The sequence below is a fragment of the Tachyglossus aculeatus genome, chromosome 18 (genome assembly GCF_015852505.1).
Source record: "Tachyglossus aculeatus isolate mTacAcu1 chromosome 18, mTacAcu1.pri, whole genome shotgun sequence".
Classification (NCBI taxonomy): Eukaryota; Metazoa; Chordata; class Mammalia; order Monotremata; family Tachyglossidae; genus Tachyglossus; species Tachyglossus aculeatus.
The window spans coordinates 9,151,719-9,178,573 of NC_052083.1; the positions used below are offsets into that span (position 1 = coordinate 9,151,719).

General features: G+C 64.1%; 2 protein-coding genes across 2 annotated transcripts in view; one reads left to right on the top strand and one right to left on the bottom strand.

Moving 5' to 3' along the window:
- BOP1 (BOP1 ribosomal biogenesis factor) overlaps positions 1 to 26,855 on the top strand; it is a 41,487-nt gene that overhangs the window by 8,778 nt on the left and 5,854 nt on the right. Inside the window, exon 3 of the mRNA XM_038759949.1 lies at positions 4,328 to 4,435. Within this exon, the coding sequence (XP_038615877.1) occupies positions 4,328 to 4,435 (108 nt within the window). The remainder of the gene's footprint in view (positions 1 to 4,327; positions 4,436 to 26,855) is intronic.
- SCX (scleraxis bHLH transcription factor) lies at positions 21,966 to 25,700 on the bottom strand. Its single transcript, XM_038759950.1, has 2 exons — positions 25,138 to 25,700; positions 21,966 to 22,146 (listed from the first exon to the last, which is right to left on the bottom strand). The coding sequence occupies exons 1-2, from the start codon at positions 25,678 to 25,680 to the stop codon at positions 22,108 to 22,110; spliced, it is 582 nt and encodes a 193-aa protein (XP_038615878.1). The 5' UTR covers positions 25,681 to 25,700; the 3' UTR covers positions 21,966 to 22,107.

The window sequence follows — 26,855 nt, forward strand, 5'->3', positions numbered from 1 at the left end:
ACCCATGACCTCTGACTCCAAAGCCCGTGCTCTTTCCACTGAGCCACGCTCGAGTCGTGGAGAAATGTCCCGACTCTGAAAAGTCTGTGGTGAAGGGCACCGGGCTGAGGGAAGGTCTTTAGCCACGGGAAGCAGCGTGGCTCAGTGGAAAGAGCACGGGCTTTGGAGTCAGAGGTCATGGGTTCAAATCCCGGCTCCGCCACTTGTCAGCTGTGTGACTTTGGGCAAGTCACTTCACTTCTCTGAGCTTCAGTTCCCTCATCTGGAAAATGGGGATGAAGACTGTGAGCCCCTCATGGGACAACCTGATTACAGCGTTTAGAACAATGCTTTGCACATAGTAAGCGCTTAACAAATACCAACTTTATTATTATTATTATTTAGGGACCACCTGGTCCTTTTTCTAACCTCCTGCTCCTCGGGAATAACAATAAAAATAATAATAATAATGATTGCATTTCTTAAGTGCTTACTATGTGCAAAGCACTGTTCTAAGGGCTGGGGAGGTTACAAGGTGATCAGGTCCCACTGGGGGCTCACGGTCTTCATCCCCATTTTACAGATGAGGGAACTGAGGTGCAGAGAAGTTAAGTGACTTGCCCAAAGTCACCCAGCTGACAATTGGCAGAGTCGGGATTCGAACCCCTGACCCCTGACTCCAAAGCCTGTGTTCTTTCCACTGAGCCACGCTGCGGAGTCTGTGTCGAAAGTCACGGGCCTGGCCCCCCACCCCACTGCCCGTCCCAGAGGACCCCCGGGTGGACTTTTAGACTGTGAGCCCACTGTTGGGTAGGGACTGTCTCCATATGTTGCCAACTTGTACTTCCCAAGCGCTTAGTACAGTGCTCTGCACACAGTAAGTGCTCAGTAAATACGATTGATTGATTGATTGATTGACTTCAGATTCCAGCCCCTCCCAGCCAGGCCGGGCTGGGTTGGACCCATGCTCCAACGGGATGAGAAGGGCTTTGGAGTGCCGGATTAACTTCTGCCCTCGGTGCCATGACCTCCCAGGAGGCCAGGATGGCCACCCGCTTTCCTGTGACGCACCCCTCTTTCCTTGACCGGGGCCCTGACCAGAAGCATCGGAGTAAGGGTGCATGAAGCAGCGTGGCTCAATGGAAAGAGCACGGGCTTTGGAGTCAGAAGTCATGGATTCAAATCCCGGCTCCGCCAGTTGTCAGCTGTGTGACTTTGGGCAAGTCACCTAAGTTCTCTGTGCCTCAGTTCCCTCCTCTGTAAAATGGGGGTGAAGTCTGCGAGCCCGCTGTGGGACAACCTGATCACCCTGTAACCTCCCCAGCGCTTAGAACGGTGCTTTGCACATAGTAAGCGCTTAACAAATGCCGTTATTATTATCATTATTTTTTGTGCCTCAGTTCCCTCCTTTGTAAAATGGGGATGAAGACTGTGAGCCCCCCGTGGGGCAACCTGATCACCTTGGAACCTCCCCAGCGCTTAGAATGGTGCTTTGCACAGGGTAAGTGCTTAATATAATGCCATCAGTGTTATTATTAAGGGTGGAGTCGGGGGGGGGTAATAATAATAATAATAATAACGATGGCGTTTGTTAAGCACTTACTATGTGCCAAGCACTGTTCTAAGCGCTGAGGGATGAGCGAGGAGCACCAAGTCTGGAGTCTCCCAGTGTCCGGCAGAGGAGCAGGAGGGTGGGGGGTGGGTTCTTGTAGACTTGTGAGCCCACTGTTGGGTAGGGACTGTCTCTATATGTTGCCAACTTGGACTTCCCAAGCGCTTAGTACAGTGCTCTGCACACAGTAAGCGCTCAATAAATACGATTGATGATGATGATGATGATGATCCCCCCCCACCCCCCCAATCCCCTCCCACCCACCTCTCCCAGCATCTCCTGGGAGAGGCCTTCCCAGACTGAGCCCCTTCCTTCCTCTCCCCCTCGTCCCCCTCTCCATCCCCCCCACCTTACCTCCTTCCCTTCCCCACAGCACCTGTATATATGTCTATATGTTTGTACATATTTATTACTCTATTTAGTTATTTTACTTGTACGTATCTATTCTATTTATTTTATTTTGTTAGTATGTTTGGTTTTGTTCTCTGTCTCCCCCTTTTAGACTGTGAGCCCACTGTTGGGTAGGGACTGTCTCTATATGTTGCCAATTTGTACTTCCCAAGCGCTTAGTCCAGTGCTCTGCACATAGTAAGCGCTCAATAAATACGATTGATGATGATGATGATGATGATGATGATGATGATGATCTCCTGCTGCCCTCTGGTGGATTCCGGCCAGCGGTGCAGCCTGAGCATCTCTTGCCCCTCCTCTCCTTTGGCCGGCCTCCCTCCCTGAGCCCGGGGTCCCTCCTGGCATCCCTCCCGGCCAGCGGTGCAGCCTGAGCACCTCCTGCCCCTCCTCTCCTTTGGCCGGCTTCCCTCCCCGAGCCCGGGGTCCCTCCCCAGAGCGATGGCGGACGGGAAGAGGGAGGTGGCTCTGCTCTCACTCTCCCCCTCAGTCCCTCCGGAGAGCCGTCCCCCCATTTTTGTCCCTGTGCCTCTCAGCGGGCCCGGCTCAGACCGGCGTACCCGGTGGTATCCTGAGCTGGCCTCGCCGGACCGCCCCCCGCCTTCCCACGGGTACTAAGCTGGGCCCCGGCTTCAGGACTAGAGGGAATCTGGGGCCCGTTGGTCTGATCTTTGCTGTGGTAGGGCCTAGAGGATCTGGGGGGATTGGCAGCCCTGGGGCCACCCCCTCATTGGCCTTCTGGGGTGCCATCCTCAGAAGCAACTGGGGGCCCGCCCGGGAGCACAGCGATGCCTGCTGGGGGTGAGGGACGGAGTCAGCGGGGGCTTAGCCGAGAGACACCGAGGCAGTGGTACTCTTCGGCTAGAAGGCGGGCAGGTCCCCAGGCAGGGGTGTTGGGGGTGGGCATCACCCAGCCGCCGGGGCCAACTTCCGGACCTTCCCGGGCCCGGGGCACCGCCTCAGCTGCGCTAGCCCAGCTCGGGCCCACGGGCTTGCGGCAGGGCGCCAGGGAGGGAAGAGGCCAGAGACCTGGAAACTGAACTCCACCCTCGTCCTCGCCTGTAGAAAAACTTAGCCCCCATCTTTCTTTCTGAGCACAAAAGGGTAAAGGCGGATTTCAGCTTAACGAAGGCTTTTGTCTTTGTGGCTGCAGTGTGAGGCCAGCAGAGCCCCCGGCTGGCGGGGGTGGGGTGGGGGGCTTGGAGGCCGGGGGTGGGCCAAAGAGGCTACAGAGGCTGAAGGTGATCCTTGCACAGTGAGGAGTTTACTACTCCCGAGAGAGGCGCGACGGGGGCTGTTTTTCCGATCATTTCCTGGTTCCTCCAGCAAACCCGACCCGGCCTAAGTCCCGCTCCCCACGCCCCAGCCGGGGGAGGGAGCGGCGGGAGAGGGGGGCAGTGGGAGAATCTGTTTTCCAGGGCAGGATCTGAGCATGTGCATGCCTCTGCGCGCCCACTCCCTGACCTTCGGAGTGGGTGCCAGGCCTGACTAGGGAGGGATAGCGAGCGCTGGGTCTGAGCCCTGGCTTCCTTCGCTGCCTATCCGTGGCTGCCGGCTGGCGTGGGTGGGCGGGACTCGCTGCCGTTGGGGAGAGGGTCACCCCTATCCGGATCCGGATTGGGAGATGATGCGCCCGGAGCCCTGACACCGGAGACTGGGTTCAGACTCCGGGCGGGCAGGGAGGGGACCAAAGCTCCAGGCAGAATGGGGGCCAAGCCCCGGAGGGTGCTTCCCGGGGCCGTGGTGGGGTTGCACGCCGTCACAGGTGCTTGGGCGCATCATGGTGTATGTGTATAACTGCTGGGAGGAGAAGAGAGGAGGGGGAAGTGAGCCACCGCCCCATCCGGCCCCCCTCCCGTATAGTTTTCCGACAGCTTTCCCCACCTCCCCTTTTCCTTGGGCTGCAGCTTCCCCTGCTGGGCCCGAGCCCAGAGTGAGGTGGTTGTGCGGGGGCCATCGGAGAAGACTCCCGACAGCCGTTTTTTGACTTATCAGAATTTGCAGGAGTCTGGGGGGGGGGGGGGCGGAAGATTTCTAGACACCCCTACTCTGTTGGGTCTCTAATCATCCTCTCCCCCACACCCCCAGCCCACTGTCTCTGCATCCCTCAGGATCGGGGTTGGCGGGGGTGGACAGACTCCAGGGTGGTGACCGGCACCTGGGGGAAGGGTGACGGGCTCTGGGCTTCCCCCAACGCATTGCCCAGGTGCCCACGGACCTGTCCAGCTCGGGGCCCTCCCTGGCACAGGGCCACGTGGGCTCCTCCAGCGATGCTGCACCCCACGGCCCGCGTTCTTCGATAATAACTGCTCTCCTTCCTGTCCCCAGGCCGCCGCCAGACCCCGGAAGCCGGAGGAACCGAGCTCCCAGCGCCCCGCCTCTGCCCCGGAGCCGAAGAAGGAAGACGAGTATGCGGAGGACAGCTCCGACGAAGAGGTGAGACCCTTGTGGGGCGCCTGTGGTGTTTGGTGTCGGGGTGCTGAAGGAGGTGGTGGGGAGTAGGGTGCCGTCTTCCCCGGTCCCGTCGCTGGATCGGGGTGCGATTCTCCATCCCGGACCAGAGCCAGGTTTGGGATCTTTAGCACCTTTGTCTCAGATCCTGGCCTCCCAAAAAGGTGGGTCACGGGGTCGGGGTTTTGTTTGGCGCGGTGTGTGCTCGGTGCCAGCGCCTCCCATTAGGCCGGAAGAGACCAGCGGCCCCAGGTTGGCAGGCCGCTCTCCGTGCCGTGCGGTTCCTCGCCTGCCCTCCGGCGGGAAACAGGTGGGGAGGTGGGAGGGGCAGCCCAAGGGATGTCTGGTTCTGGTTCCATTTTCCATTTTCCATTTGACCTCGCGGCCCCTTTCGGTCTGCCCTGGTTAGGAAGCTGAGGGGCGGCACGGAACTCAACTCTTCCCAGGTGGGCTCCCCGGGTTGGGGCGGGAGCCGGGGCTGGGCCGGACCCCGGGAGGTTGTCCCTCCCGAGTCGTCGCCGGGTGATCGGTGGGGCGTGACCTCGAGAAGCCGGGGCGAGCGTGGGGCGGGCGGAAGGGGATTTGGGGGTGGGGGGTGGGGGGGCGCGGGCTTGCTTGATCAGCAGCTGTAGATGAAGAGCCCCCGCCCCAAGATCTGGAATAGAAATTTAGGAGCTGGGAAAATCGATGAGTGTAGAAAATGTGCACGCGTGTAATGTCTCAGACGTTGCCGCCCGGGGTGGGCGGGAGGGAGGGAAGTCGGCCCAAGGACCCTTCGTGCAGGAAGCTAAGGTGTCTCTTGCCTCACTTGTCCTCTGTGTGTGTGTGTGTGTGTGTGTGTGTGTGTGTGTGTCTGCGCCCAGACCCCCAGGGTGGGCGGTGTTAGGGTACCTTCCCCAACCCGCTTCCCCCTCACCTCTCCGACCCCACGCCCACATCTCGTCTTCAAAAGAGCCCCGACTTTGGTGACTCGGGTACTGGTATTAGCTGCGTCGTCCCAAGCAGGTTGGGTGGACCCAAAGTGCTCTCGGGCCTGTTTGCGGTGCAACTGATGGTCACTCTGAATGGTGGGCCTAGCCAGAAGGTTCTGCTCTCGGTGACTTCGCCAAGGTCACCCAGCAGTCAAGCGGCGGAGCCGGAATTAGAACCCGGGTCCTTCTGACACCCAGGCCCCTGCTCTGTTCACTCAGCTTCACACATGGGGCTGTCCCTCTTGGGACTCCCAGTCTAAGGGGTGAAAGGCAGAACGGGTATCCCCATTTTATAGACGTGGAAACGGAGGCACCGAGAAGTTGTGCCTCGTCCTGGGTCACTGGGCGGTGCAGAGGCGGAGCCGGGTTTAGTTAGGTCTCTCAACTCCCAGCCTCGTGCCCGTCCGGCAAGCCGAAGACGTGCCCATCGCCGCGTCGGGGTGCTGCCGGTGGACAGGCCGGTGATGAAGCCGACTCGGGCCCAGAGGCTCCCGTTGGCCCGCGTCCTGGCTGCACGGTCTACTGGGAACCGTAGTCCGCCCCTGCGGGCGTCACCTCCCGGGGACAAGGGTGGGTCCCAGTGGGCCTGTCTCTCCAGGAAGGGATTTTCCCTTTGGCGTCGTCGCTTCCTTCTTCCCCCTTCCTTGCCGGGCCGCATTCAGGTGCCCAGTTCCTGCCCGTGGTCTCGTGTGACCCCCCTTTCGGGTAGCCCCAGCCGGGGTCGTCGTCTCCCTTCCGTTCCCCACTTCTCTGCCCCCGCCACTGGTTCTGCTAGTCCTCCCCACTCAGCCCTCCCGCCCTAGCCCGTTGTTGGGGAGGGACCGTCTCTATCTGTTGCCGATTTGTACTTCCCAGGCGCTTAGTCCAGTGCCGTGCACACGGGAAGCGCTCAGTAAATGTGAATGAATGAATGAGTAGGGGAGGAGCTTCCCCCATCCCCTTCCTCCCCCGGCCCTGCCCTTTCCTCCCTCCCCTCCCCTGCTCGGCACACGCCACCGTCCTCCTGTTCACTTGGCAGTCCGCTGCACAAGCCTTTTGGCCGCCCGCCCGCCAGCCCGATCCGCTCTCTGCTGTGTGTTCGGCGAACAGAGACAAAACAAAATAAATTGGTTTCCTGGCCGGGAGCAGCCGGGCGCACTTGGGCCGCCCCCCTCCCCTCGCCCCCCCCCAACCCCTCCCCCGCCCGGCATCCCCCTCCCAGGGGCTCTGGCTGTCGGCAGCCACATCCTGTCGGCTACTTTTTATATTCCGAGTTTTCTAAAATAGATGGTGATTGCACATGGTGCGTTGGTCCGGGGTGGGGGCGGGGGGGAGGTGGAAGTCCGGCCCCCATCGGCAGGTACGGGGGGGGCGAGGGGGGGCAGGTGGTCATGGGCCCTCCCCCCTCCCTCCCCCCACCAAGCCCAGAGCGTCTGGTCCTCATGCCCGGCCGCCCGCGGGGGGCTGAGTGGTGGTGCAGCCGCGCTGGGAGGAAGCAGGTTGGGGGCTGCCTGGGTCTGTTTCCTCCCGCGATGACTATTCCATATGTCCGGGCTAATGAATGACAGCGCGCTGACTGCTCCTCCGTGAGCCCTCACCCCCACGCCCATTCCAGCTCCGCCTCCTCCCGCTTCTCATCCTCCTCCTGCCACCGAGGCCGCACAGCGGACCCAGGGCTTGTGAGGGACCTTCCCGTCTCCCCACTCCCTCTGGCCCTGGGCCTTCAGGGTCTCATTGCCCCGTCTCCAGTACGGGCAGGCTTGATCCAGGCTTAGTATCCTGCCCGTCAAAGCTGAGCAGGTTTTTCTCTGAGAGTCCTGCCCCAGGGTGAGGGGTTGCGGGGAATCGGGGCTAGCCGTGACCTAGGTCCACCCTCCCCCCCAGGGTGGGATCCTTGCCCTCTAAGGGAGGGGTATTTGGGCTGGTGGTGGTGGGAAGGTGATGGGCTTTCTGCCAGACTGTGAGGGTCGCAGGGGCTTGCCCTGCCAGTGACAGGGAAACCTTAGGAAACCTGGGCAGGGGGTTGAGTGGGGGGGCCGTGGACCGTTGCGAGTTGGGGCTCCTGGACCCAAGGTTACTGGAGCTGGGCAGAGAGTCCCCCACATCTCCCGGTCGGCCACCCCCAAAATGAGGCTCGAGGGCTCTAGCTACCGGGAGCCCCGGTCGCTTGGGCGATGGCTCTTGGCAAGGCCACGGGGCTAGTGTCAGGGCCAGTACAGCCCTACCGCTTCCCATTTCGCCTGCCCTGTTACCGCCGTGGGTCCCGTCCCCGCCTGGGGGGCCGGGCACCTGGCCAACCAGGCGGGGAGGGGGCATCGTCCGGTAGGATGCTCAGGGACCATTTCCCCTTCACCCTTTGTGGTTGGAGTGCAGGTTTTTCTAGGCCGGGTGTGTGTCTGTGTGCGCGCGCGCTCTTCCCTTTCTGTGCAGAGAGGTCATGGCGCCTGTCCAGCCTGGCTGTGTTTTAGAGGGGCTTGACCGGTCGGGGTTTGTGCGTTTCCAGGCCCACGCTGCGTCGGCCCCGAGGGGACGCGGGGCAGAGGGCTCCACGGGAGCGGTCCCAAGGGCTGCCGGAGTCCCCTCCCGTTGCCGTCCGTCCGTCCACCCATCCATCCGTCCGAACTGGCTCGCTCCCCGCCAGACCGGGTTGGCAGAGCCACACGGAAAAACAGATTGGCCTTGGGGCGGCTGCTGGCACAGCGGGCGGGGGAGTAGCCACGCTGCTATTCTGGGCCCTCCCTTTCCCCTCCCTCCCTCCTTCCCCTCCCCTTCTCCCACATCCCCCAGCTCTGCCTGGGGGGTCTCGAGTGGTGAGAGGAGCAGGAACCGCGGGCGCTGGGGCCCTCATTAAGGCGGGCCTGGTTCGGTTTCCGCCGTCCGTCCATCCCCGTCCCCCCCTTTCTGGCGCTCCGGCCTTGGGGCTGGTGGGGCGGGATGGGGGGGGGGGGTTCTGGAGAGGGCTGCTCCTCTGGAAGAAATGACATCAGCGAGAGCATTGAAAGAGAACGCGTCTCTCGGTTGCGGTGGGGGGCGCAGGGGGACCCGCAGCGCCTCCGACTGAGGAGTGGAAAGTCCGATCCTCGTTAAACACCGTGGGTGTGCTCCTTGGCTTCCCTCCCCCGACCCTCCGAGCCCAAGTGCCGCCACTCGGGGCCTTCCCCACCCTCCTCTTCCCTGGCTCGGGCCGGGCTGGGCCGGTTGGGACCGTGGGGCCCAGGGCGCCGGGATCCCTGCCTCCCGAAAGGCGGGCCGTCGGCTCCCCGCGGCGCTCAGCGGAACGGGGCGGTGGGGGGCTGGGAGACAAAGGCTCGGAGGAACCCGACGGCCTTTACAAGAAGCGGTGTGGCCTAGTGGAAAGACCCCGGGCTTGGGAGTCAGAGGTCATGGTTCTAACGCCGGCTCCGCCACTCATCCGCTGTGTGACTTTGGGCGAGTCACTTAACTCCTCTGTGCCTCAGTTTCCGCATCTGTAAAGTGGGGATTTAGACTGAGCCCCACGTGGGACAGCCTGGTTACGTTGTATCTACCCCAGCGCTTAGAACAGCACTGAACAGATATCATCGTTATTATTACTTCTCAAGCTCCCCGGCCTCATCCGGTCACCCAGAACCGGGGCAAGAGAGAGAGGGCTCGCCCCAGGACCCACAGAGACCTTCCACCTCTGGCCTCCTTCCGTCCGGCCTGCCCTCGGCGGGCTGCCCGCGTTCGGTGGCTTTTCAGTTTCTCCTGAGGTCGGGGCACCTGTGCTCCCACTCCCCGCTTTCCTCATCCCCCGTGTCACACCTATTCCCGGGCAGTCGCTGCCCTGTGGTGCCCAGAGAGGGGTCTGGCCAGGGGGAGGAGACGGGAGACCCTCCCTCTGCTTCCCCACACTCCTCTCCCCACAAACCCTACCGCTTCACAGACATGATCTCATCCAGCCTCCTGGCCCCCCGGGGAGGAGGGGGGCTGGGGGTGAACGGAAGGAGTAGGGGGAGGCCTCAGAGATGGGGATTTCTCTCTCTCCCCTCCGCCCCCCCCCTCGCTTTAGGGAAACTGAGACACTGAGCAAAGCAGGGTTGAGCCTCCGAGTTCCCGGGACAGCCAGGGGTGGAGCCGGGAGCCGAACCCAGGCGTCCTGGCTCCTCGCCGGGCACCGGTCACTGCCCCCGGCCTGGGCCGTGCGGCCGCTTCTCGGCGTGTGCAGAGCCTTGTTTTTCTAGGAAGTGCGGAAGAGGTCACGGGAGTTCGCCTGCCGCTGTGAACTTTCCCCGAGAAAGACTCATTTAGCCTAGCGGGGCGGGGGCGGGGAGCCAGAGGCTTTATTCTTGCCGCTGCACCCGCCACCCGGTAGCCCCCCCTCCCCTTTACCTTTCCCTCTACCGTCCCGCTCGGGGGTTTCCCAGCATCCCAGGTCGGGGCAGAAGTTGGGACCCCCTGCTCTGGTGGGCCCCGGGCCCCGTGTCCCCCCCCCGGCCAGTGGCCGAGGCGTCGGTTCCGCCGGCCCTCCGGCCATCAACAGTAGCGGCGAGGGGCCGGGGCTCTGGGGACCGGGGGCCGTGGGGGCCGGTGGCCCCGGGCTCGCCGTCCCGCCCCGGGGCTCGACCGTAACCGTAGATCCCGAGGGGCCGCGGCCCCGGCCTGTCTGTGTGTCCAGGAACCGCGATCCCCTCTGCTCTCCAGCCAAATGCCGTTAATGGCTTCTCCCGGCTACCGAACCGGCAGCTGCCTGCAGTGCTGGCGGCCTCCCCCTGCTCCCGGAGCGGGCCCCCGCCTGGGCCCCCCTCCTTCCCCTCCTTCCCTCCCCCAGCCTCAGAATGGACGTGTCTGCTCTGGCACGGGAAGCCCTCTCCGCTCAGGTTTCCCGAGCTCCGGGGCCCTCCCGTTCTGTTTGGGAGCCGCGTCGGGCTCCTATTTGTGTCTTGAAAATCACTCACATCCTCCGCAGCCGCAGCCATCCTTCTCCGCCCCTAACCCTTCCCCTCCCGCCCTCCCCAAGGTTCATGCCCTCTCCCCTGGAGTGAAAGTGTCAGTCTCTCTCTCCTCTTTGTCTTTGTCCCCGTTTACCTGCCATTCCCGAGAGCCCGTTCCCCAACTCTGGCAGAGGCGCCGGTTTGGATCGCCGAGGGGGCCCAGTTCCCGGTCACGAGCCACGGATGGACCCCCGCATCTGTACTCAGGACCGTTAGTCCTGTTTCTTCCCAGGGAGCGGGGCTGCTATGGGCCCCCTCTTCGTGGTCATCACTGTCGTCATCTTCGGCCACCGTGGCATCTTCTCTTTGGTTCTCCCACCCCACCATCCCGTCCCCGGGAGTCCTGGCCCTCGTGAGCAGCCTTGCGGAGGGGTGACCAGTCTCCTCTCTGGGAATCAAGGTGACCCCAGCCCAGCGGAGGGCTTCTTGCATCTCCTTCTCCCCCCGATAAAGGGGCTGTTATGGATGGGAGTCTCGGATGGGAGAAGGGGCCAGACGGTCTGAGAGAGAACAGTACCGGGGTGGGGAAACACACGATTTCCCAGCAGGCGCCCGCTGGGAGCATCCCCTCAGACCCCGGGTCAGGAGAGCCCCGGGCTCGGACATGGGCTATTGCGGGGGAAACGGAGGAGTTGGAGAGTGGATTAGGAGACCCAGAGGGAAGCGCCCCAGCCCCAGTGTGGCCGAGGAACGCGGAGAGGGAGAGTGGAACTGGGAGTCATCGGCTGCTCCAGGCCGGGGGACATGGGTGGCCCGGCTAGTTTCCTCCTTCTGGTCTTGTCCCGTCGCCCCATCTTCTCCCTGACCCCCTTCAGAAAGTCTTTCTGCTTGGAGTGGCGAGGCCTTATTTCACTAAACCCAGAAATGTCTTGCACTGAAGACCCGGGGCCGCCTCTTCTAGGGAGATTCCTCAAAGTGTCCCCGACAGTTCGAATGCAGCCCCTCTCCACCCCAATGGCTAATGCCTGGGCCGTCGTGCGCTTGTGGCCGGTGGGTAGTGGGGTTTGCAGGTGCGTGTCTGTGGCGGGAGGACAACCCCGCCTCATCTGCCAGACCGGCCACCTGTCGCTCCGCTGCCGAGGGGCGGTGTGGGTTTTAGAGCCGTTGCCCTCCATCCGGCCCTCCTCGCTCTGGCTGAGGGCATGGAGAGGAGGTGGCCCTGTGGAGCAAGGAAGCCCGTTGTGGCGTGGGGAAGGGGAGTGGCCCGGCTCTGCTGTATTTTGTGGAAGGTATTGGTATTTATTGAGCACCCACTGGGGCCCTGGGGGAGCAGGCAGGCAGCCCTAGGACTCCAGGCCCCTCCTCACCCACCCCCGGGACGGTGAGGCATTAGCCGGTCGAGAAGCTTGCTGCGATCACATGGAGGATTGTTGGGGGTGGAGGGGGAAACGAGGACGCCAACTCTCAGAAATGGGTTTCTGCCCCCACGTGCCCTCCGCCCGGCTCTCTCTGGGTCTCCCCGCGGCTGCCATCCCGGGAACTGGAGCGGGCTGTTCTCCGAGTTTGCCTCCATACTCGGGGCCTGGGAGTTTTCCAGAGGAGGGGCAGAGTTTTGGGGCGGATCCGGTGCCGTCGGCCCCGGGGATGCACCGAGAGGAGTCAACGGGCAGGGCCAGGCCTCCGCCGGCTTGGGAGCTGAGCTCTCCTGCCGGGGCGCGGGGATCTGTGCTGCAGGATGCCAGAACTCCAGGAATCTTGGATGGGGAAAAGGAAAGTTCCTTTGTGGGCAGCAACTCTGGATGGAAAGATTGGGGGAGGAGAGATCCAGGGGGTGGGATGGGTGGCTCTTGTGGTATTTGTAAAGCAATTACTATGTGACAGGCGCTGTTCTAAGCGCTGGGGTAGGTACCAGTTAATCAGGTGGGACACATGGGGCTTACGGTCTAAGTAGTGGTAGCAATGATGGGAACCCTTTTAGGGAAGGGGCCAATCAGTTATGATGGTCGGGATGGGGCTGACCGGAGAGAGTGAACTGGGGGCTTGGAAGCACGAGTGCGGGTTCACAATGGCCAGGTGCCCTCCTCCCAGAGGACACCCTCCACCCCGACACCCGCCGTCTCTCCCGGGGCTGAGGGAGAGCTACTTCTGCCCCAGAGGGAAAAGTCCCAAACAGCGGTAGCCTGGGTGTCCCTTAGTGAGTTTGGGGGGAATTGGTCGGGAAAAGGATCAGGGGTTTAATCTGAACTGGGTTGGTGGGTACGGAGTCCGCCGACCAAGCCGTGGCTGACCCCCAGCAACCCGAATGGCCCCATGTCATCCGCCTGTCCAACTCTGGCCCACCCCGGCCCTCCGGTTCCCGGTTGGGAGCTAGTCTGGGCCATCCCTGGCCTCCGGGGCCCCGGAGAGTCCGACTCGGCGCAGGCTTTACATCTCCCCTCCCCACCTTCTGGCCTTCGGGTCACAGTTCAGAGTGGCCAGAGGTGCCCTGGGCGGCGGCGGGTCGGACCAGAACCCAGGGCCCTCTGAATGGTGTCTGGCGGCCCCCGAGCCCCTGGGCTCCTTCCTGTTCCCTCCCCGAGCGGCCGGATCTTCCAAGCGGTGGCCAGCGGCGGCAAAGAGCTGCGAAGGAGAAGAGCTCCGTGGCCTCTTGCCCCCTAGCCCTCAGCTAGCCAGATGGCTTGACCCGGGCCCCGGGAGCCCAGTCCCGCGGCGGTCACTCGCCGCTGGGGTCAGCCGGCCTCCCACCGGGCAGGCTCGGGCCGAGCGGCCCACGGCCGCCGCCGCCTCCCCCGCCCGGGCCCGCTCCCTCCTCCGGGAGCCACCGTGCGCCGTTTGTCAGGGAGAAAAAATCGCGGAGGCGGAATGGAAAGACAGGAGGCACAGGAAGGCGGTTCAGTCGTTAGAGACAGAGGCACAGAATTAACGTGCAGTGGGGGAGTTGGAGCGAACACTGCCTGCATTGTAATCGGAGAGGGGGCAAGGGAAAAGAGAGAGGGCGGCTGACCCCAAGCTCCCCGGGGACAGGTGGGGAGAGGCAGAACGAGGAGAGAGTGAAGGATTCCAGAGGTGGACTGGCTTCCTCTTCGGCAGACAGACACAGGGGAGGCGGGCAGCGGGCCAGCCCCATACCTGCACTTCCAATCTGTGGCCCTGACAGCTGCAGTCACTTTGGGGGGGCGGCGGAGGAAGAGGGGGCCGGGGGAGACGCGGCCAGAGATCGGAAAAATCACAGCCGACGGAGCGGCCGCGGCGGCCGGCCCCCGCCTGGCCCTCCTCGGGCTCCGGGCCTTGAAACCGGAGAGAGGCGGGGGGCGGGGGCGGATGGGAAGAGGGAGAGCACGAGCGAGCGAGCCCGGGAGAGTCTTCCCGGGACCTTTTGGCTCGGCGGGCCTACCCGTGCATCACATCGTGGGAGCGGGAAGGGGCGGTCCGCTCCCGGCCACCCCCCCCCACCCCCCCGCCGGGTGGCCCCGGGATGGCCCGGGTTGGGGATGCAGGCGAGCGATCGTCTCGGCCGAGGGGCGAGCGGAGGGGGCCCCCGGGGGTGGAGGCCGGGGTGAGGGGGGGCGAGGCTCGCAGCAACTAAATCAGAGGGAGCAGCGGCCTGCGAGCTTGCACCCGCGGGTCACATGTGTTTCCTGGCAGCGCTGCAGGTGCTGAGCGGTGGCAGAGGGAGGGAGGGAAGAGGGAGGGAGGGAAGGAGGGAGAGCGAGCAAGGACCCGGTGATGAATCATGTGGCGAGAGCGGCAGCTCATTCTCCGGGCCCCGGGACAGGGGGTTGATAGCCGAGGGCCCCGAGTGCAGAGTGTTTCCAGGCCAGGCCCGGCCCCTGGCCCCGGCCAACCTCGGGCCAGTCCCGGGATGGGGATGACGATGACAGTGGCAGGACTGGAGCGGAGGCCAGTGCGTCAGAGCGGTCATGGGTCCCCGCGCTCCTCCTGCCGTTCCCCGTTCCCGTCCGTCCGCGGCGAGGAGGGGTGGCAGCGGTGTTCCTACCGTGCAGCTTCTCCCTCCGTCCTCTTCAGGGGCAGGGCCGGGATGACGTTCCCGGAGCGGCCGCGGTGACGGTCCTCCCCACCCGCTTGCCTGCTTCCCGCCGGCCTAGAGTCGGCCGGGCCAGGATCTAGGCAGCTACCGAGCGCGGCGCTGCCGGGAGCAACCTGGGCTCGCTGCCCAGGGCCAGTGGCCCTGCCAAGCTGCAGCCGTCGGGGAAGGGAGAGCAGGCCCGGGGCCGCCGAGGGCCGGGAGCCGCAGCTCCCCGGGGAAGCCGGGAGACGGCCGGAGGCGGGGGAGTTGGTGCATAAGTAGCCGGGGGCGGGCGGCAGCAGGGAGATGTGTCCAAGAGGTCGGTCGGGGCATTTTTCAGTTAACCAGGATTCCTCGTCGACCCCTCATCCCTGCTCTTCCCCGTCAGCTCCCAAGCCCTTCTTGCCGGGCCCCGTTCGCTCCTCACGTAGCCACGGCAAGGGTCTCCAGAGGCCTGAAGAGGGTTTGAACCCGAGAAACCTGGGAGAAGCCCTCCCCGTCCCCAGGCCTCAGATCTGAAGGCCCGGCAGGGTGGGGGGTCTTGAGCCTGGAAGGAGCAGCTGTTGGGGGGGGGGGGGGGGGGTCACAACAGCAGCAGGAAGGGAACTAGTTCAGCTACAGGAATCGTCCTTGAGCCTTTCCCACCTCCAAAGAAACACTTTTGGCCCAATCGAGGCAGGGTCTGCGCTTAGGTCATTCCCAGTCCGGGGTGTCCCGGGAAGGCTGGGGGGGCCCAGCCCTGGGTCAAACCCTCCCCAACCCTCAACCGCCAGCCTCTGCGTATGAGATGCCGAGTGCCGCGGCGAAGCTCGAGAGCCAGGGCGATCCGCGGAGAAATTTCCAGCGGGAATAATCATTGTGCTATTCATTCAGCACTTGCTGCGGGCCAAGTGCTGTACTGAGCGCTGGGGTACATACAACGGAGGCAGATCAGATCCGGTCCCTGCCGCATGTGGTGCTCACAGTCTAGGTAGGGCGGGGGGGAGAACAGGTAACAATAATAATAATAATAATAATAATTATAATGGAATTTGTTAAGCACTTACTACGATCAAAGCACTGTTCTGAGCACTGGGGGGTTACAAGGTGATCAGGTTGTCCCACGTGGGGCTCACAGTCTTCACCCCCATTTTACAGATGAGGTCACTGAGGCTCAGAGAAGTTAAGTGACTTGCCCAAGATCACACAGCAGACGTGGCGGAGCCGGGATTAGAACCCATGACCTCTGACTCCCAAGCCCAGGCTCTTTCCACTGAGCCACGCTGCTTCTCTAAGGTAACGCAGCCCCTTTGTACAGAGGAGGAAACCGAGGCCCAGAGAAGTTCAGAAATGGGGGAAATTGGGGGAAACTGTCAGTCACCATCCCTGGTGGAGGCACTTAGGGTTGGTCAGGGTCCAGAATGTGCCTCGTGCTTCTTTAGCCTTGTTCATTTGAGCCTGGGGGCGGGCAACGGAGGCCCGAGGCTGCTGTCCTTGGGCATCCGTGATATTCGCTCGGGTCTTCCCCGGACCGACGCAGTAGTTGCTGGCCCGGCCCCATCTTCGCCTTTGCCTTCGTCCCGTTGGGGTGTTGACTCAGGATGGGAGAGTGTCCCTCGACCTATCATTTTGTGTTCTCATCATTTACGGTATTTGTTAATCAGTCGGTCACTCGTATTTATTGAGGGCTTACTTTGTGCAGAGCACTGTACTAAGCTCTTGGGAGAGTACAATCCAACCAAATTAGCAGACATGTTCCCTGCCCACAACGAGCTTACGGTCTAGAGGGGGAGTCAGACAGTAATGGGATGCATAATTTGTTAAGAGCCTTCTGTGTGCCAGGCAGTGTACTAAGTCCCCACGTAGATACAAAATCATCAGGTTGGACACAGTCCCTGTCCCACATGGGGCTCACATGCTCATCCGCATTTTCTAGACGAGGTAACTGAGGCACGGAGAAGGTAGTAAGCGACTTGCCCAAGGTCAAAGGCAGACCAGTGGAGGGGCTGGGATTAGGACTCCCGAGCCCGTGCTCTGTCCATTAGGCCAGGCTGCTTCTCGTGCTGCTTCCACTCAGGTGATATTTGAATTTTCGTAGCCCTCTCCTCTCCCCCTGACTCCGGCTTGGGGGGTCCGGGGCACAGAGCACGTAAGGGAGCTCCAACGCAGCCTGTCAGATTAGTGTGCCCTTCCTCCTCCTCTCCCCGCCCCCTCCCCGTCTCCGCCAGCTGTGGGCTCCTGCAGGATTAAGGGGAGGAAATCTGGAATTGGGTTTCTCTCCGAATTGAACCTGCCATTATAATGTTTTTTATCCTGTAATATTTCTATCAGATTGGACGCAGCCCCCTTTCTAGCCCTTAATGGCTTTGGCTTTGAGAATTTCCTCCAAAATTACACCGCGGGCTTCCTGCTTCCAGGGGTCCCTGGAGCTCGCTGCCGTGCAGAGGGGCTGGGCGAAGGCAGCCCCGGAGCGGGGCTTCGCCCTTTCAAACCCCGGGTTTCTGCCCCGAGGGGGAGCGGGCGCTGAGCCAAGGGGGCTCCTGGAGGGGTTGGGGGGCCGGTGCCCCAGCCCTGGAGCTCGGTGGGGTCCCCGCTGCCGTTTCGGCCTGAGTTTCGGGAGCTGCTGGGGGGAGGAGGGAGGATAGAGAACGGCCTGCAGACGCTCTCCCCTCCCTCCCCCTGAGAGGCCTCTTCCCGCCCAGCTTGGCGGGAGAGGGACACCAGGGGTCCGGGTGGGGGGCTGGGGGGATGGCATATAGCCAGGGCCTTATAGGGTGGGGGCGAGGTGCTTCTGGGCCCAGGCTTGGGCCCCGGGACCTCTCTGAGGTTGGACTTTGCCGTCAGTGACTCAGTCCTGGTAGCCCGTCCGGGCGCTGAGCTGTCTGGACACTCCCGACTTCTACCCGACTGTCTCCAGGGGCGGAGCTGCCCTGGGGCAAGATATACAGGGGGCAGAGCAAAGCCCCCAGGCATCCTCCGCACAGCCTCCCCCTCTCCTCCCCCGCCAACAGCCTCGTCCTTCTCCCCATCCCTGCTTCTCCTTCCCATTTCCTTTCCTTCCCTCCCGGCTGGACCCTCAGAGGGAGCTGCCAGAGGCCGCACAGAGACGGATGCCGGGACTCCATGGTTCTAACTGGGAGCCGGGCAGGACGGGCCGTGCTTTCCCCGATGCCCCCCGGCCCCCTCCCTCTCAGCCGGCTCGGCCTTTCTTCTTGATTGCCAGGCTCCCAGGCAGCTCGCTAACCTAACCTATAATCGTCACCTGCAGCATTTTAATGGGCGGCCAGCTGTGCAGAGCTCGGGGTGGGGGGACGGGGGCCGCCCGGCCCCCACCGGCTCCTTGTAGCCCACGCTTTGGTTTTTTGATCTTTACTGCTTCCTGGTCGTCATCTGCTCTTGGGGGTGGGTGAGGAAGGGAGGGTCTGGTGCGGCACCCCTGTCTGTGCGGGGGTGCCCCCCCTTCACACACATGCTGCTTCTCACCCCAAGTGTGGGGGCCCAGGTGGGAGTGACAGGGAAGATGAGGCCGAAGGGTGGGTTTCAGCGGGATGGTCTTGGCCATCCCTGTGCCACAGGTGCTGCCTTGGGTGTTCTGGCTGAGAGGCCGAGCGCTTCCTCCGGGGTTTTGTGACGGCGTGGGGTGGGTGGGCGGCGGGGTGGGGGGCTTCCGCCAGACGTGGGTGCCCGCTCAGGTGCGCTGCCGGCTGCCCCGGGGCCACGGGAGGCAGCGACCTCAGGTAACGGCGGAGAGAGGGGTCTGTGTGGGTTCCAACTCAGGTTGCCGCCGCAGTAATGCGCTCCAGATCCGTGACGGAGCCAGCCGAGCCCCGGTGACCCGGCAGAGCGGGGAGGGGGAGCGAGCGGGGGGGAGGGGTGACCGGAGCTGACCTCGCCAGGGACCGTCCTGTCTGAGGGTAGGGGAGGGAGGGGGGCCGGAGGAGGGGCACCTGGTCCCGGAGCAGCCCACTTGACTAAGGGCTTGGGAGAGGACAGTGTAATCGAGTGGGTAGACCCGATCTGGGCCCTCAAGGGGCACCGGACTAGCTCTTGGCCGAGGACAGTACGACCAAACTGGAAGAGCCGACGGATCCTCTCCCTGTCGTCCCCCACCCCCAGCCTCCTGTGGCAGGATTTAGGATTCCCAGGTGAAGCTCAGGGCTGTGGAGATGGCCCTCGGGGAGCTGCCGGGTCCGAGTTTGGGTCTCTCCCATTTGGTCTCCCAACACCGGGAGGTGACACAACCTCCCGCAGCAGACGCGCTTCCCTTCCCGCTGAGAACGGCGTGGCCACACCCCAGCTCTCGGCGAGGGTCAGCGTCTCCCGAGCGACCCCGTTGACTGGCCGGGGATGGGACGGGGCAGCTGGCACAGGGCATAGGTGGGGCTGAGCTCCGGCGAGGAAGAGGGCAGCCGCTCCTGGATCTGGCGAGACCTCCGCCCGGGCTCGGGCTTCGCCGTGAGCTGGGCGGCTGCATGGGGTTTTCCCCGGGTGGGCACGGAGCCAGCCGGGTCCCTCCTCTTCCCGTGTCCCCTTCGGACACCTTGCCCCCGGGACCGGAGGCCTGGGCTTTAGGGGGATGTGCGGATCCCGGAGATCACCTGTGATTTCACGGAGCAAAAATGTGGTGGAAAATGAAGTCCAGCGTGGAGCAATCATCCAGCTCAGGGTAATTGCCTCCCGGCTCCAAGCGGGCGTCCGCTCATCCCCTTGGCACCGACGGAGAAACGGAAATAACTCCAGGAGCCGGCCCAGCGGACTCCAGACGTGGCTGGGGAGCCCTTTCTGTGGGGAAGGGGGGGTCAGAGTTGAGGGACCCTGTCTGCCTGCCCGTAGCTCTGGGGATGGGCGTGAACCAGCCACGAGCGCGATGGGGACCGGAGTCCGGAGGAAGTCGGGGAGTTGGAGGTGGATGTTTGCGGCCGAAGGAGAGGTGGCTTGCCAGGAAGCCTTGAGCCCTGAGCCTCTTCTCCAGAGGGCAGGGCTGGGGGCGTCATCCGTCCGGCTCAGACGTCCCCTGCCCGCCTCAAGTTGAGCGGTTGCACTGCCACTGCTGGGGAGAGATGCCTGCCCTTCGGGCGGGCGGGGAGAAACCTGCCAGGAACTGGAAAGGAGGGTCAGGGCTGGGGCCGGAACGGAGCCAAAGGTCCGAGCGGCGTTCCCTCGGAGGGTGCGACTGGCTGAAAACATCTTGTGGGATTCCCCCCTCCCCCCCCGCCCCGGCCCACCCAAATGGTATTTGTTAGCACTTACTATGTGCCAGGCCTACTTAGCACTGGGGTAGATACAAGTTAATCAGGGACTGTGTCCCTGTCCCACATGAGGCTCCCAGTCTAAATCCCCATTTTACAGGTAACCGAGGCACAGAGAAGTGAAGTGACTTGCCGTAGGTCACGCAGCAGAAGTCGTGACTTGCCCAAGGGAAGATGTGCAGCCCCGGGTAGGGGGAGCTATGGACCCGTGGGGTAAATCCGGGCATGTGTACACGTGGGGGCATCCAGCTCTACCTGGCTTGCCTGGTCTCTGGCACTCACGCTGCAGCACACGCGTGTCTCGGGGAATCTTAGAGTGCCTTTGGCCGGCCCCAGGTGTCTGCAAACATGCCTTGGAGGGGGGTCTGGATTGGGTCTCGATCTTCCAAGATGCCCCGGGCACTTTCTCGCCTGTTTCTCCTCCTTCACCTCCACCTGGCGCTGAGCTGAGGGCCCCCACTGTAGGATGCTTCCACACCTGTAGCCCAGGGCTACAGGCAGGAAACGGCCCCCACGGCTGTCAAACGGCTTCCTCCGGGCAGGCCCACTGGGCTACTCAGGCTTCTCGGGGAGGAGGCCCCCTGGCCACCCCATCACCCTGCAGAGATACGTTTCTACCCTGGCCTGGGCTGAACTCGGGCCTTCATGCCCCATGCCTGACAGTAAAACCTCCTTCCAAGGCACCAGTTCTCTGCAAGTGGCCCAGGGGCCTGGAGGTCCTCTCGCCCAAGCTGGGTGTCTTTAAAAGCTCCCGATCGTTCCTGGGACTGGTGGGGCTAGATAGGGCTCCCAGTGGGGCATTTCGAGTCAGGCTGCCGCACTCCGCTCCCTCCCGCCTTCCTCCGGGCAGCCTGGCCGGCCTCTGTGGTCAAAGAATAATAATAGTAATAATAACGATGGTATCTGTTAAGCGCTTACTGTGTGCCTAGCACTGTTCTAAGCGCTGGGGTAGATACAAGGTTATCAGGTCCTCTCACAGGCTCACGGTCTTCATCCCCATTCTACAGGTGAGGGAACTGAGGCCCAGAGAAGTGAAGTGACTTGCCCAAGGTCACACGGGAGACAAGTGGCGGAGCCGGGATTAGAACCCACGGCCCCTGACTGCCAAACCCGGGCTCTTTCCACTCAGCCACGCTGCTTCAGGGGCCATGCTTCCCTGGGGACTCGAGGAAATGGCCCTCTGATTCCCAAAGAGAGTAGCCACCGAAAGAGTGAAGGAATTGCTGGGGAGGGGGGCAGAGGGAGGCAGGCCGAGGGGGCCCCGAGGCCCACCTGGACCCCACGATGCCTGCCGTTCCCCCTCCTCCACGTAAGATTTCCATGTCTCCCCGTCTGTCTGGCCTCCTGCCTGACCCTCGGTGGTCTCCGCTTGTCACTTGCTGTTTATCTCCTTTTCTCTCCAGCTCGGGCCGGCCCGCCACGTGCGGCCTCTCGGACCGCACGTCCACTCGATCTCGCTCTGTCTCTGCCTCCGGGTCGCCTCCCACCTGTAATTTCCGGGTCACATTTCCCGGCCTCCGCTCCTGCTCAGGACCGTGTGGGCCGCCTTTGGGTTTTTTGTCTCCTCCCTTTGGAGGGTCGGTCCCCCAGGGAGGCTGCAGCGTCTAGACCCTGGTGGTGCAGGGGGCCATTCTGGGGGCCAGGGGAGCTCTCAGGACCCTGGTGGGCCCCCCACCCCACCAGCCGGGCTTGGACTTAGGAGGGCTTCCCAGCCTGAACCAGTCCCTGCCCAAAAGTCCGGACCGCACCCTCACCTCCCCGCCCAGTCTGGGGAGAAGATCACTGGCCACCCATTTAAACCTCCCCTTCCTTTTGTGTCTACCACTCCTCTCCGGCCCCCGGAAATCCACGCGGACCCCAAACTGGCCAAGGATGGGTCAAGGCAGAGGCCAACCGACGTCTCTTGAGTGAGGGGCACGCACCCCGGCACTCCCAAGGCCACACTTGTGCCTAGAACCGAGGACCGGTAGGACGGGGGCCCGGGAGCCACCCCGGGGCGAGACGCTGGCGCCCGGACCCGTGGCGGGATTTCACTTTTTAATTAGACAACGTACCCAGGCGTTATATTATTGCATCAATGACATGAAACACCAGCACGCATTGATTCAGAAAGGAAACCGGGTCGGGACGGTAGACATCAGAACCGTTCTCGGTGCCCGGCGAGGGCGGGGAGAGCGAGGCCTCCAGCTCTGCCCCGTTTCTCCTGCCCAGTCAGGAGTCCGTCGCCGTCCCCGGGGCTGCCTGTTCCCGGAGAGGCGGGAGCGGTGTCCCCCTCCGGCGGCTGGGCGCGGGGAAAACTCCCGGAGCCGCCCTGGGCTTTGGGTCCCAGAGCGCCGGACGGTCCCGGAGGCGGGGCCCGGGGCATCCCCGGATCGGGATGCGGCAGTTCCCGAGGGGCCGAGCCCAGGACGCGGCGGGTCCGGCGGGGAACCAGGGTCCTCGTCGGCGGGGGGCGCAGAAGGGGTGTCGGCCCGCTTCCTTCCCACCCTCTGCTTCCTCTCCCTGCCTTCTCCTCCTCGTCATCCGCCGCCTCCTTCCCCCAGAGTTGGTTCTTGGTCTCCTAACTCCGGATCGCGGTCTTCCTGTCACGGTCTTTACTCTGGAAAGGAAGTTAAGAACCGGGTTAGGGATCCCAGGGAAAGCAGGGGGGCGGGAGCTAAGCGACGGGATGCACGGGCCCGGGGTCAGGCCGGGTCCAGCGCCCTTGTCCTCCTCTCCTTCCCCGGCTTCGCCTACGGCAGGGAGCCTTCCGAGGATTCCCCTGCCTCTCCCTCGCTCATACGGAACTCGGTTCCGCCTCGTCTCTCGTTACCACGGTCTGTGGGGGTGGGGGAGGTGGCGGGGCGGAGATTGGGGAGCGTCGCGGGGGTTGGGGGGGCCGACAGAACAGAAATGGTAAAATTAAATTTCCCAGATGTTCAGGCCCCAGGAGCCCTCGCGCTGTCTGGAGAGGAAATGGGGATTGAGCAAGGCCGTCTTGTCTCTTTTCCCCTCTCACCTTGCCTTTCCGGTGCCACGGGAACCGTGCAGCGGGAACCGTAAATTAAGGGGCTCTGAGGCCGGCCCGCCTCCTCGATGCCAGGGAGGGCTGATTGAGGCCCGGGGCCCGGGTGGTTTGGGGCGGAGGGGCGGGTCCGGCCCCAGGGGGTGGCGGTGAGGTGCTGGGCCTGGGGGGTGGGCACGGAGGAGGACCCCGGGGTAGAGGAGTGAGGCGGTTGAGAGGGGACAATGAGGAGATGGCTATGCCCTCCCCCTGCTCTGACACTGCTCTCTAGGGCCTGTCCCTCCCCGCATCTCTGCCTCTGACCCACTCAGAGTCGACCCTCATTGAGCCTTGGGCTCGGGGCTGCAGATGGAAGCCGTTCCTCAGATCCATTCCCCTCTCTTCTCCTGCTGTCCCATTCCCCCTCCGCTCCGCTTCTCTATACAAAGCCCCCCCCTGGGTCCCCTGATGTGACAGCCCTCTCTCTTCATTCAGTCTGTCCGTGATATCTGTGGAACATTTAATCGCCGGGCAGAGCACCGTTTTAGGCGCTGGGGAAGGTGCGGCCCGAGACAGTTTGTAGACACGATCGATCCCTGCCCAGAAGGAGGTTACAGGAAGACTGCTTCCGGGGCCTTCCCGCCCTGGGCTTGGGAAGAGCTGATCCCTGTCACCCCCCTCTTCCCCGCCCCCTCCCGAGGATCTCCCCCGGGGCTCAGCTCCAGGGCCGTCGGGGGCAATCGAGTGGATGCCACCGGCTCCCCAACCCCAGCAGGGCCCGTTCTCTCTGTCCCGCCTGAGGAGCCACCCGGCTCATGCCCTCTTCCCAACCCCCGATCCCCAACAGATCCATCGCTTTTGCATTTGCTGTCTCGGACGGCCCGAGCCAGCGGTCAAGGAGGGTCCTCCCCGTGGCTCCCGGCGCAGCCCCGTTTCCCTGGGGTGGGGTTTCATTGGCAGAGGAGCCCAAACCCTGGCAACCCCCGGGGCTCCGCCGCTGCCCCGGCAGCTCCAGAGCCTCTCTGGGCTCTTCTCTGGGGACCAGGGATTTTGAAGTGAGAGGGGTCGGGGCTGGGGGAGACCGCCCCAGGTCTCCTCTGTCAGACCTGAGGGTCTTGGAAATTGGAGAGCAGCTGGATTTTGCAAAACCTGGCCTGACTCCCCCGTGCCCTTCCGTTCACACGTTGCCGATTTGTACTTCCCAAGCTCTTCGTCCAGTGCTCTGTACGCCGTAAGTGCTCAATAAATGCGATTGAATGAATGAATTCAGTTGTATTTATTGAGCACCTACTGCGGGCAGAGCAGTATGCTAAGCACTTGGGAGACTACAATACAACAATAACCCACTTCCTTTCTGTCGGGTACCCTCTCCTCCTCCTCCTCCTCATTATCTGCCCCCTGCTCCCCAACCCCTCTGTCCTCCTGGTGCTCCTCCTCTCCCCTCCCCCCATCCCCTTTCTCTCTCTGCCCCTCTCCGCTTCCTCCTTCCCCTCCCCCTCTTCTGACAGAGAGGTGAACAGGAGGAGGGAGTGGACTCTTGGGAAGGCAAAGCCCAAGCTGCAACTCCATCTTCCCTCGTGGCTCCCCCCGGCCCGCCTCCTTAATTGCCTGCGGACGTGCATGCGTGCCCCCTGCGTGCCCGTGCCCCTTCCCCCACCGGACTAAAGCTGGTGACGGGCAGGGATGCTCAATGGAGACTCAAGCCGAGCTCTTCCCTCCAGTGTGGGCCCTGCATCTGGGAAGATGGGGGGGCGGGGGACATCCATTTTCTACCCCCTAGGGCTGGGGAAAGGGGCTCTAAGGAAGGGGCAGGCAAGAAGAGGCTCTGGGCATCCTCAGACTGGGGAAGGGGATGGCGGGGTGGGAGGGCGGGACCCTTCCGCCTGAATCTACACAACCGGCGACCGGGGCTTCTCGCCGCTTGCGTTTTGTCAGGGTGCCTTGGGGGTGGCGGGTCGGCAGTGATGACGGAGGAGCCGGGCCGGGGGGACCTTGAGGAGGGGCTTTGAGAAGCCTGATCCCCGGTGTGACCACAGGGCAGGGGTGAATCCTGACCTCCCAGTGTCCGGGGAAAGCAAACCGGCGGCCACACCAAGCCGGCCCCCGCTCTCCTACCCGGGAGCCGCTTGGTGGGGGTTGGTGGGGAGGGGGTTGCATCTGGCTTGAATTTCGCCGCTCTCCCAGGGAATCACAGCTGTGCTAATGGGACTAATTGCCCCTTCCCAGGAGTCCGCCCCCGGTCCCAGGGGCCCGTGACGGAGCGGGCGGGCACCCTCCGAGGGGCCGAATGCGGATCCAACCCCCTCCCGGGTTGCGCCCGGCAAAGAGAGCGGGAGGCGGCTCTGGCCGGGACCCTGGGATCCATCGGTCTACTTCCCGGGGGTCTCGGCCCGAATCGCTCCTCTGACAAGCCCGGCCCGGCCCGGCCGACGGGGGTCCCCCACGGTGACGGGGTGCCCCCGCTCCTCCTGGCCCCGGCTCCCCCGCAGCCAGGACCGAGAGGCCCGGCGGTCTTCCTCCCTCCCACAGCGGGCACACGGCGCGTGCACACATGCGCTCCGTAGGTGCGAGCGGCCAGCCGCGAGGCCGGAGGCCCGCGCCACTCACCAGCTTCCTCTGGTTGCTGAGGCAGAAGGTGCAGATCTGTTTGGGCTGGGCGTTCTCGCCGTCCCGGGGGGCGGGCGGGGGGCTGCCGCCGGCGTGGTGGAAGAAGGTGGGGGGGGTGTGGCAGGGCTGGCCGTCCCCGCAGGCCTCGCCGACCAGCAGCACGTTGCCCAGGTGGGAGATGTAGCTGGAGGCCAGGCGCAGCGTCTCGATCTTGGACAGCTTGCGGTCGGCGGGCTCGGTGGGGATCAGGGTGCGCAGAGCCGTGAAGGCCGTGTTGACGCTGTTGGTGCGGTCGCGCTCGCGGGCGTTGGCCGTGTGCCGCTGCCGGGGCTCCCGGCCCAGCCGCCCGCCCCCGCCGCCGGCCTTCTTGCCGCCCGGCCTCCGCTTGCCGGCCTTGAGGCCGAAGCCGTCGGCGTCCAGGTGGTAGGGCTTCTCGTCGGAGCCCGAGCTCTCGCTGCCGTTCTCCTCGTCCTCCGACAGCATGCTGATCTCGGGGTACAGGTAGCGGCTGGGGGGCGCCGAGCGCAGCAGGGCGAAGGACATGGTGCCGGGGGGCGCCCGGCGGGGTGCCGACCGCGGCCGCCTCGGAGCCCGGGCCCTCAGCGCCGACCTCGCCTCATCCCGCCCGCCCGCCGAGGGCCCGGGGGGCGGCCGGCGCCAAGCCGGGGTCCTCTCCCCGACAGGCGGGGAGCCGGAGGGGGGCCGCCGTCAGGGCCCTGGCGGGGCGGGAGTTAAGTCCGGGCTCTCACGGGCCGCGCTGCTGCCGGCGGCGGTGGTGGTGGCGGCGGCCGCTCTCCGCACACATGTGCATCCTAAGAAGCGGAGTGTGGCAGGAGCCGGGAGCTTTATAGCAGCCGCCGGCGGGCGCGGGTCAGCCTGGCCCCTCCCCCTCCCATCCACTGCGTCCGCACAGCGTCCGCACGGGCCCCGGCGGGGCCGCCGGTCATTCCGGGGGCGCATGGGGGGCGGGCCCCGGGGTCGGGGTCCCTCCTCCGGTACCGGGGAGCTTGGGGGGCAGGGGCAGGGGTTGGGGAGATGGGGCGGCTTCCCCTTCACCCCGGGGGAGGGGCACGGTCTCCACGCCCAGCCCTCCCCTCCCTTCCCAGCTGGGGAAGCGGGGAGTCCTATTTCAGCAGGGCTGGGGGTGACTGGCTTCCGTGGCCGGTAGGGTGACGAAGGGAAGTCCGGGGACAAGCCCTGGGGTGAGCCCTGGCAGCGACCGGGGAAGAGCCAGCAGCAGGAGAGGTCACCAGGTGCCCCCCTCCTCTCCTGCCCCGCGCCCAGCAGGGGCCGAGGGGCAGCGGCCTGGCCGGGGCCACCGAGCAGGGCCGGCGGGGCCCGTCTCTTTAAACCCCTTCGGGGCCGAGCGCCTGAAAGGATCAGATGGGTTGGCAGGGGGTGAGGGGGCAGTTAGTTAGTTGTCCCCGACCCCCTGGGAAGTCCTGGAAAGTCCCGGGCCCGGGCTGGAAGGTGGAGGGGGAACGATGACACGCTTGGGAAGGGGCCTGGGCCTTTAAAGGGCTCTGCCCCTCCTGCCTCTCCCGGCTCTGCCCGGCCACCGCCCTCCATCCGGGGCCGTGCCAGCGCCCGCAGCGAGGCACCTGGGAGGGCGGTGCCACCCGCCTGAGCTCCGTGGGCACGAATTGGCGCCCCAGGGCCCGGGCGGCTGGAGGGGAGGGAGCGGAGAGGGGTCCGGGCCCCAAGAGGCGCCGGACTCG